The sequence below is a fragment of the Monopterus albus genome, unplaced genomic scaffold, assembly GCF_001952655.1.
Source record: "Monopterus albus unplaced genomic scaffold, M_albus_1.0 scaffold4.1, whole genome shotgun sequence".
Classification (NCBI taxonomy): domain Eukaryota; kingdom Metazoa; phylum Chordata; class Actinopteri; order Synbranchiformes; family Synbranchidae; genus Monopterus; species Monopterus albus.
Window position 1 is genome coordinate 5,436,756 of NW_018127884.1, and position 9,821 is coordinate 5,446,576.

General features: G+C 40.4%; 1 protein-coding gene and 1 long non-coding RNA gene across 2 annotated transcripts in view; one reads left to right on the forward strand and one right to left on the reverse strand.

Annotated features, from left to right (window-relative positions):
* Positions 1-17: 17 nt before the first annotated feature.
* LOC109963579 (uncharacterized) lies at positions 18-531 on the reverse strand. The gene is made up of 3 exons (XR_002275418.1): positions 391-531; positions 151-270; positions 18-64 (listed from the first exon to the last, which is right to left on the reverse strand). It is a non-coding gene; the product is annotated as an uncharacterized LOC109963579 (long non-coding RNA).
* Positions 532-1,963: 1,432 nt separating this feature from the next.
* Positions 1,964-9,821, forward strand: part of ctr9 (CTR9 homolog, Paf1/RNA polymerase II complex component) — an 8,318-nt gene continuing 460 nt past the window's right edge. The window contains exons 1-23 of the mRNA XM_020606322.1: positions 1,964-2,123; positions 3,437-3,535; positions 3,705-3,944; positions 4,028-4,145; positions 4,227-4,316; positions 5,110-5,366; positions 5,467-5,574; positions 5,657-5,893; positions 5,997-6,215; positions 6,435-6,618; positions 6,701-6,789; positions 6,880-7,065; positions 7,401-7,488; positions 7,580-7,728; positions 7,820-7,936; positions 8,024-8,169; positions 8,259-8,330; positions 8,622-8,757; positions 8,874-9,026; positions 9,115-9,257; positions 9,349-9,436; positions 9,539-9,651; positions 9,747-9,820. Coding sequence (XP_020461978.1) covers positions 2,079-2,123; positions 3,437-3,535; positions 3,705-3,944; positions 4,028-4,145; positions 4,227-4,316; positions 5,110-5,366; positions 5,467-5,574; positions 5,657-5,893; positions 5,997-6,215; positions 6,435-6,618; positions 6,701-6,789; positions 6,880-7,065; positions 7,401-7,488; positions 7,580-7,728; positions 7,820-7,936; positions 8,024-8,169; positions 8,259-8,330; positions 8,622-8,757; positions 8,874-9,026; positions 9,115-9,257; positions 9,349-9,436; positions 9,539-9,651; positions 9,747-9,820 — 3,151 coding nt within the window. The 5' untranslated portion in view covers positions 1,964-2,078. The remainder of the gene's footprint in view (positions 2,124-3,436; positions 3,536-3,704; positions 3,945-4,027; positions 4,146-4,226; positions 4,317-5,109; positions 5,367-5,466; positions 5,575-5,656; positions 5,894-5,996; positions 6,216-6,434; positions 6,619-6,700; positions 6,790-6,879; positions 7,066-7,400; positions 7,489-7,579; positions 7,729-7,819; positions 7,937-8,023; positions 8,170-8,258; positions 8,331-8,621; positions 8,758-8,873; positions 9,027-9,114; positions 9,258-9,348; positions 9,437-9,538; positions 9,652-9,746; position 9,821) is intronic.

Below are 9,821 nucleotides of genomic sequence, written 5' to 3' on the forward strand. Positions count from 1 at the left end.
TGCTCTGGACTCTGAGCAGTCATGGTCTGCAGATACTGCATGAGAGTGGAGGCCAACACTGCTCCTGAAGACAAGAGCGAAGCAGGAATAAGTGATTAAACATTATCTATGATTCTTTTTATCTTGTTAAATACAACAGAAGCTCTGTACCTGAGTTTGAGGTATGACATGCATTATACATGATATCAAGGAGTTCATGTTCAGAAAATCCACTGGTGTCTTTATTGTCCTCAAGCACGTCCCTCGTCCCACAACCTGGTGATTCCCAAACTTCACATGAAGAGATGAACAAAAGTTACAAGCACATTCACATACAGGAAGGATACATGTAAAACAAATGAATATTTATTTGATGTGTTGATAAAATAACAAAGCAACTGCAAATCTTACCATCGTGGCTGTCAGACATTGTGCTCGTTTCTCCTGAATCCCTGGAGAGTCTCAATCCTACATGACCTGATATTTTAAAGAGAAACAAATAAATTCTTTCTTCTCAGTCCTGGACAGTTCTTCTGAAAAGAAAACAGTGTCATCAAGTGTTACATTAGGAGCTTCATTATCATTAGTATTTTTCTTGTCCTCCTCTGATTTTCTGTGATGTGAGCACAAGAAGTCTTCAAGATGCTCTTATGCTTGTTTTCACTGATTCACATCAAAACCAGCTGACATCCTCCAGCTCTCTCTCCTCACCCCTCCTTTCACATCACCCTCCACCTCATCCCACTTCTGCCAAAATGCTGCCCCGCAGAGGTCTGTGACAATGATGCAGTTAATGGATTTCAATTTAAAATTCACCAGTTTAACATATCAAATGCACAGTCTGTCAAGCATTTCTTTGAATTTAGCAAATGAAGGGAGTAAATGCCCTGTGGCAGTCAGTGTGTGGCAAAGGAAATTATTCTCACTGCCTTAAAGATGCTACTGTAAGTCTGCTAGAGAAAATTGTATCTATCAGTGTCTAAATATTATTATACTTTACTGCACATTTGTTTGCCACTGGCTTTACAAGATTTAGAGTTTTGCAGATAAAATGCAAAATGTGCTTATAAAATATGATAAATGTTCGTTATAAATCGGACTAACCCACAGCGTTTAGTCGTATACTGATTAGTTGACTGCCAAAATTAATCAGCAACCATTTTCTTGTTTACTCAAAACTGCCTAAAATACCATGATTTCAGCTACCTGGCTTTTTAACCTTTTAAATCATTTTCAGGTATTCTTAACAATTTGGCTTAATCGGCGTGAGGGAGTCACACTGGGCTCTAGGTGACTGTAATGGGTAGTTCTCTTAGTCTTCTGATCTTATGCTGTAAACAGTTGATTAATTAAGAAAACAATCTGCAGATTTATCATTAAATTGCAGTCTCATTTATAGTTAAAAATTAGCTCAGTCAATATGACGGTAAAATGCGGCTTCCACATTAAATCATGAGTGATAATAATCTATGCTCGCACAACAGTGACAAAGCAATTTTTCTGCCTTGCACACTTTTAATACTTACACATCTACCTTAAGTAACGTTACTTAAGCAGGGCTTGAATTTGGAGTATACTGGGGTATTTTTTACATATTAGTACTTTACGTATTTTTTATTTTTTTAATTGAACATCATATTTACAAACATACAAGGCAAGTAAGTAAAATTGTCTACAGAACCCATTAAGAATTGAGCAATAAATCACACACCTTAATAACGGAACAGAACAAAGTAATAAATTGAAGAGAGAGAGAGAGAGAGAACAAAAAATAATAATAAAATAAAATAAATTAATTAAAACATAAAACCAGGGGCTTATAATAAATCAAATCGTCCAATTGCAGACAATTGAGTACTTTACGTAGTGCTACTAGTAAAGGACCTGAGCACTTCCTCCACAGCTTCTGTGTTCAACTTCGTTTCCTTCGCGCGTTCAAGGAGGAGGAACCTAAGTGTAGAGCGTTCATTAATGTGACCGGACATAATTTATGTGGCACAGTCCGTTTTTTTGTTTCCTACCGGAAGTACAGACGGCGGACTTGAGATTTTGTATGCTTTCTAAATCGCTAACTTTAGGTGGATTTACCCCCAATCAAAATGTCTCGGGGCTCTATCGAGATCCCTTTACGGGACACAGATGAGGTAAAACTTGTTTCATGTGCAAACTTAATATTTTTGGGGATGTTTCACTATCTGAGCTCCGCTGTTCTACTAGCCGTTTATGCTAACATAAGATAGCATTAGCCAATGATCTGTACATCACAGCGGCATATTTTGTTATTTAGATATTTGCAGGTCGACCCAAAACTGCATGCCAGCAATGCCTGGATCAGTATGTCCAGAACAATATGAGCTCTGGTGGAAGTTAGTAGGTCAGTTATTGTAATGTTTGCGCTCATTGCCGTCAATCAATCCTTAATAACCCCAGCCGATATAGAGATCTCTTTATAAAATCATATCTAACATTATATTATTTTAAGCTACAAGAGCATTGGTTACAGATTTATTTAAAGTTAAAACTGTATCACACACATTTAAACAGTTTAACGTTATTTATTAATAGCAGTTTTTGAGGTGAATAAAATCTCTGCCACAGTATATTTAGTACCCTGCAAAAGATTTAGGTACTAAAAGTAAAGTGAGGATGCTTTCAAAAACAATGCCATGTATGTTTTGGGCTATTATCCCACTGCAGAATGAATTTGGGAGAAGAATCCTCCCTGATTAGGTTGTGTGATGGCTAAAAATTCTGATCATCTGAAGTACCTAAAACCATTGCACAGTACTGTATAATGTCATCATAATATTAGTAAACTCACCTCCCAGGCTGTAGTTTTTCATGCTGTTGAGTTGTATTGTTTTACTGATATACTATAAACAGTGTGGCCAGAATATTAGAAACATCTCTCAGCGTAACACAACACAATTCAGTAACACTACAGCCTCTAAAATGACTATAAAATTGAATAAACCAAACAGCTGCAGTAAACACTGAGGTAAGGTACTGTAGGATTTGTTGTACCAGGGCTGAGGTATTAGACTGCATAATAAGTTGAGTGTACCTAATTAACTAGTAGTTGAGTGTATAAATGTATGTTTTTTGTGAGATCAATGGAGAACAGTTACTGGATTTAAAAAAAGAGACAGGATTATGTCCATTTTGGCTAATCCAGTAAATTAAGTACTTGACAAAGCAAGGCACTTTTATTGTGCTGATGCAGAAGCCATTTAAAACTAGTGCAATAACACAGTTGTGCACATTGATTTGCCACACATAATGGCCTAAGAGAGAGAGCTATGACAGTTTAAATGGTAAAAACTGTGACAGTTTACAAATTGATATTGTCTCAGAGAATGCATTATTATATTGCCTAACCTTCATTCATAATGCCCTCATATGATACAGAGATTATGGATTGTAAGACATTGTTGCTGAATGACTTTGCATCTTTCAGGTTATTGAGCTTGACTTTGACCAGCTGCCAGAGGGAGATGAGGTCATCAGTATCCTGAAGCAGGAACATACACAGCTGCACATATGGATCGCTTTGGCGGTGAGAAAGTGGTGCTCTACTGACTGTTGTTACATTTATTATTGTAATGTAGAATGTTAGCTTGATGAAAAGTTGAACACAACCCAGATATCAAACTTGATTTATGTAAAGAGATGTTAAATTTCACCCACATGTCCCATTGTAACAGTTTGCACTCTGTCTTTATCAGTTGGAGTACTACAAGCAGGGCAAAACAGAAGATTTTGTCAAGCTTTTAGAGGCAGCTCGTATTGACGGAAACCTTGACTACAGAGACCACGAGAAGGACCAAATGACCTGTCTGGATACACTGGCAGCTTACTATGTCCAGCAAGCACGTAAAGAGAAAAACAAAGATGCCAAGAAAGAGCTCATCACACAGGCCACTTTGCTCTATACTATGGCAGACAAAATCATCATGTATGATCAGGTAAGAAAATGTCTTTCAGAAACAGCTGTGGCTCCAGTAATTTTACATTTTAAGTAAATGTATCATGCTGCTGTGTCAATCAGAACCATTTGTTGGGAAGAGCCTGTTTCTGCCTGCTGGAAGGTGACAAAATGGACCAGGCCGACGCTCAGTTCCACTTTGTTCTCAACCAGTCCACCAATAACATCCCTGCTTTGCTTGGCAAGTTGGATAAGGAAGAAACTACGATTCATCTTGCGCTTTGGGATTGATTTAACTAATCACACCATTGTTGTTAAACAGGTAAGGCTTGCATCTCCTTCAATAAAAAGGATTACAGAGGAGCACTGGCTTACTACAAAAAGGCTCTACGTACCAACCCTGGCTGCCCAGGTAAACAAGTTACAGTACATGTATTGCCTTGAAAACACATGCCTGTGTCACTACTACTGCTACGGTGATGAATACTACTGCTGCTACTACCAGTGCCTGGTCAATACAAGATTTTGGGCTGACATCAAACATTAAAAAATAATCATTTATAGTTGTTTTAACCAAAACACAACATAAACAATTTCAACAAAGCTCAGATTTGGATATAAAGAGATGTCAAAGATTTCTATGTAGGTCATAATATTTTACAGTTGAGCAATAATGTTTACTTAAAGTTAGAAGTAATTTATGAGCAGTAAAGTTAGCTGTAAATTAAATTTAATTATTGTAATATCCGCAGTTATTTAACTCAAATGAAATAAAGGTATAAATGTTTGACTACAGGTAAAAACAATTTTCATTACTGGTCAGTCTGTTTAATTTTTTAGAATTTAGTCTATAAAATTTCAGAAAAGGTGGAAAAACTGACCAGCAAATGTTTTCAGTTTGATATTCACTTCCTCAAATAACCAACGTAACAATTTTACAGAGTAAATGGAGAAAAGCAGCAAATCAGTCAAAAATAATTAAGTTAGTTTGCTGTTGATCGGATAATAGTTTAGCTACTTCACCTTTGAATTGATCATTTATGTACCAACATTGGTGTTGACACCCAAATATCTATGAGAAGTAAATATTGGCTGACATATCGGTTGGGCTGTGTTTGCAGCTACAGTTAATATAGCATTGTTTCTACAAAGAGATGTTACAGGTAATTCCTCGTGTCTTCTATCTTGTGCTCCTGTCTGATCAGCTGAGGTAAGGCTGGGGATGGGCCACTGTTTTGTCAAGCTCAACAAATTGGAGAAGGCTCGTCTGGCTTTCGGTCGAGCCCTTGAGCTTAATTCAAAGTGCGTGGGAGCCCTTGTAGGTTTGGCTGTTTTAGAGCTCAATAACAAAGAGGCAGACTCCATCAAGAATGGCGTGCAGCTCCTGTCCAGGGCCTACACCATCGACCCCAGCAACCCCATGGTGCTCAACCACTTAGCCAACCACTTCTTCTTCAAAAAGGTAATCGTTCATCTGTTGTCCTTTGAAATACTGACACAAGTCTAAACCGGTGTGTCATCTCACTGTTATTCATGCCTTTATATTTTCTTTTTATGATCAGGATTACAGCAAAGTGCAGCATCTTGCCCTCCATGCTTTCCATAACACAGAAGTCGAGGCCATGCAGGCTGAGAGCTGCTACCAATTAGCTCGCTCATTTCACGTGCAGGTAAGATCCAAACCAACCCTTTCTTAGCTTTTACTGTGCTATCAGTCTATGTCCTGATATGTCTGCTCTGTGTTTTCATCAGGAGGACTACGACCAAGCTTTTCAGTATTACTACCAGGCCACTCAGTTTGCCTCGTCCACCTTTGTGTTGCCCTTCTTTGGGTTGGGACAGATGTACGTGTATCGACGAGACAAGGAGAATGCAGCACAGTGCTTTGAAAAGGTTTTAAAGGCCTACCCCAACAACTATGAAACTATGAAAATCTTGGGGTCTCTCTACGCAACATCTGATGATCAGGAAAAGAGGGACATTGCCAAAGTACATATCCTGTGCATCCTCATCTCACCCATCACGTCGCAGAAAATCGTGTTGGAATATGTTCAGTGGGCATTTTAGAGATGTCACTGTTCTTGTTCCTTAGGGTCATTTGAAGAAGGTAACAGAGCAGTATCCAGATGATGTGGAGGCCTGGATCGAGCTGGCTCAGATATTGGAGCAGACTGACATCCAAGGAGCGCTGTCTGCTTATGGCACTGCAACACGCATCCTGCAGGAGAAGGTGCAGGCCGACGTTCCCCCCGAGATCCTCAACAACCTGGGAGCTCTGCACTTCAGACTGGGCAACCTGGGAGAGGCCAAGGTAGCTACTGTGGCCTGATGTCCTAAAATATCTACGTTTAGCAGCAAATTCATGCACTAATATCAAACATAATGTGGAATGGTAACTGATTAGACAGCACAATAACATGTTTTCTGCACTGTGATTATGTAATGATCTTGAAGTGGGCAGAATGCCATATGTTAACATGAACAATAGTACAATTTCAAGGTCGGTGTTTTCATGTCTTCTCTCCTAAAGAAATATTTTCTAGCATCTCTGGACCGAGCCAAAGCTGAGGGAGAGCACGACGAGCATTACTACAATGCCATTTCTGTGACCACCTCATACAATCTGGCCCGTCTGTATGAGGCCATGTGTGAATTCCACGAAGCTGAGAAACTCTACAAAAACATCCTCCGAGAGCATCCTAATTATGTGGACTGTAAGCATTCTGCATGCATAATGTACAGTGTGAGCCCACAGAGAAACTAGTTTGTTTTTAATTTACATTTTGTGACCCACAGGCTATTTGCGTCTTGGAGCGATGGCTCGTGATAAAGGAAACTTCTACGAAGCCTCTGACTGGTTCAAAGAAGCTCTGCAGATTAATCAGGTACTTTGTCACCTGCTGTTCACTCAATATTACAACATCGATATGTAAAGTCTGATTCAAAACTTCAACATTATCCGATGTTTGGTACAGGATCACCCAGACGCCTGGTCCTTGATAGGAAATCTTCACTTGGCCAAACAAGAATGGGGGCCGGGTCAAAAGAAGTTTGAGCGTATCCTGAAGCAGCCATCCACACAGAATGACACCTACTCCATGCTGGCTCTGGGAAACGTGTGGCTGCAGACTCTGCACCAGCCCACCAGAGACCGGGAAAAGGTTCAGACAGCTGTTTGTTTTTATGTTAATGATTAATAACTATTTAGGCTTGTGTCAACAAACTAGCATGTGTTTTTGTTAATTTGACATGATTACCAACTCTAAGATGTTTGAAGCCTGTAGATGTATTGCATGTTATCTGCCTGATTAAAAATCAAGATTCAACCTGAGTCTGAAGTGTGTAAACAGAAATTGTCAGTGTGGGCAAAGCTTTAACTCCCTAACTGGTCAGTGCAGGTGGTATGAACTTGAAGTTAACTACAGCTAAGAGGCTGACTCTGTTGTTTTTTGTTTATGTGATTGGAAACCATAAATTAGTGTTTCTGTCCTCACAGGAAAAGAGACACCAGGACCGAGCCCTGGCGATTTACAAGCAAGTCCTGAGAAATGACTCCAAGAACCTCTACGCTGCCAATGGCATCGGTCTGTTGCGCTTTACTCTTATGTATTTTAATTGTTTCATTCATTCTGCTGTATGTGTATGTCATATTAAGCATAGAGTGGTTTTATCCAGGTGCTGTCCTTGCCCATAAGGGCTACTTCAGGGAGGCTCGTGATGTGTTTGCACAAGTGAGGGAGGCCACAGCAGACATCAGTGACGTCTGGCTAAATCTGGCTCACATCTATGTTGAACAGAAGCAGTACATCAGCGCTGTGCAGATGGTAAGGGTCTTACTTGTGATAATCTTTTGAAAGTTCTTGACTTTGGTCACATTTTGGTGTGTGCAGCGAGTTATTTTGATCTTCTCCATAGTATGAAAACTGCCTGAAGAAATTTTACAAATACCAGAACACTGAGGTGCTGCTGTACCTCGCAAGGGCGCTCTTCAAATGTGGGAAGCTCCAAGAGTGCAAGCAGATGCTACTGAAGGTAAAATGCAAAACGAAACCAAGGCTTTAATGTATTCTAAAATATGATGAGAGTACAACTTTGTCTTTCTGACCTGTGTCCAAAAAGGCCCGTCACGTGGCACCAAGCGACACGGTGCTGATGTTCAATGTAGCCCTGGTGCTCCAGAGACTGGCCACTCTTGTGCTGAAAGATGAGAAGAGCAACTTGAAGGCTGTGCTCAGCGCTGTCAAAGAGCTTGAACTGGCTCACAGGTAATTGCATTAGATTCTCTCCTTCCAGTCTGATCCGCACAATCCTGCAATTTTACCTCTCTCTCACCCTCCACCTCTTCCTCACACAGGTATTTCAGCTACCTCAGCAAGGCTGGAGACAAGATGAGGTTTGACCTTGCTCTAGCTGCTTCTGAGGCCAGGTCAGTCTGAATTTATCCTCATACTGCATGCTTAAGGTTTGAGTGCTTTCAAGGACAGATATAAGAATTTATAACCAGTTATTGCACTTGTCTAACACTTTAACAATGATTGGTCTCAAAGATAAACCAGCACTGGCTTCAATAGTAGTTGTATTTTTAAGTTAATATCAACAGATATGAATGAATTTTGGTCCATTACAGTGTTTTTCATGGGATTGTTCTGGCGCTGTGTTCATGGCATGGGCTGTAATCTAATGCTGGGGGGGTTGTGGGTGCGTTGTGGGATTGCAGGCAATGCAATGACCTGCTGAGTCAGGCTCAGTACCACGTAGCCAGAGCCAGAAAGCAGGACGAGGAGGAGAAGGAGCTCCGGGCCAAACAAGAACAGGAGAGGGACCTCCTACGCCAGCAGATGTTAAAAGAACAGGTACTTCTGGTGCTACCATTTAAAAATGTAAACCTTTTTGGTAATAGCTCATCATCACATTTGATTTTGAGCTGTAATAAATTGATTCTTGGCAAATCACCCTCAAACCTCATTAGGAGGAAAAGCGAAACAGAGAGGCTGAGGAACAAAAGAAGCTCCTGGAGCAGAGAACTCTGTTTGTGGAGAAGACCAAGAACCTGCTCATGTTCGCAGAAGGTTCGAAGGAAATGCCCAAAGAAAAGAAGAAGGGAGGCAACAGTGGAGGACGTGTGAGTGTTAGCACTGATAGAAAATTCATCAAACTCTGAATTGCACTGAATCCAACATGCATAACATACTTCCTTTCTTATCCCCAAGCGTAAAAAAGGCGGTGACATGGATGAGTTTGTCAACGACGACTCTGATGAGGACTTGCCAGTGAAGAAGAAGAAGAGAAAGGGTGGAAGTGGTAGCGAGCAGGAGGAGATTGAGGATGGAGAGAAGAAGAAGAAAAGGAGGAGGTGAATGTGCTGCAGCAAACGATAAATGTGGTTTACTTTGACTGTAGAGCAAGAAATGTAGATCCTAAAAGAAAACCGTCTTGTGTTTCAGACCTGCTAGGGGAGATGATAGTGATGAAGAGGAAGGAGCTTCCCGACCCAACAAGCGCAGACCCAAAGACCGCAAGAAGATGGAAAAGGTCTTTGTTCTGCTTTTGTGTCATGATTCATGGTCTTGGAATCTTTTTAAAATGTATTTTCAGGCCTTCTTTCATGAATTTTAACATCTTCCTCATTTTCAGTTCCAGCCTGAGCGTCTGCCACCTTCTCTCAAAGGAAAGATCAAGTCTAAGGCCATTATCTCCTCTTCTGAATCCTCTTCAGATGAGGATGGACTGAAAATAGCTGAAGACAGGTAAAGCGAAGACTTTATGCATATGTAGACTAACACAATTGTCACAAACTTAGTAAATCAACAGAATATTGATTAGAACACTTTCTCCCATACAGACAAGAAAGAGATGGTGGTTCTGGATCTGAGGATGAGGGCAGCCACATGAAGCGCATTGCATCTGACAGTGATTC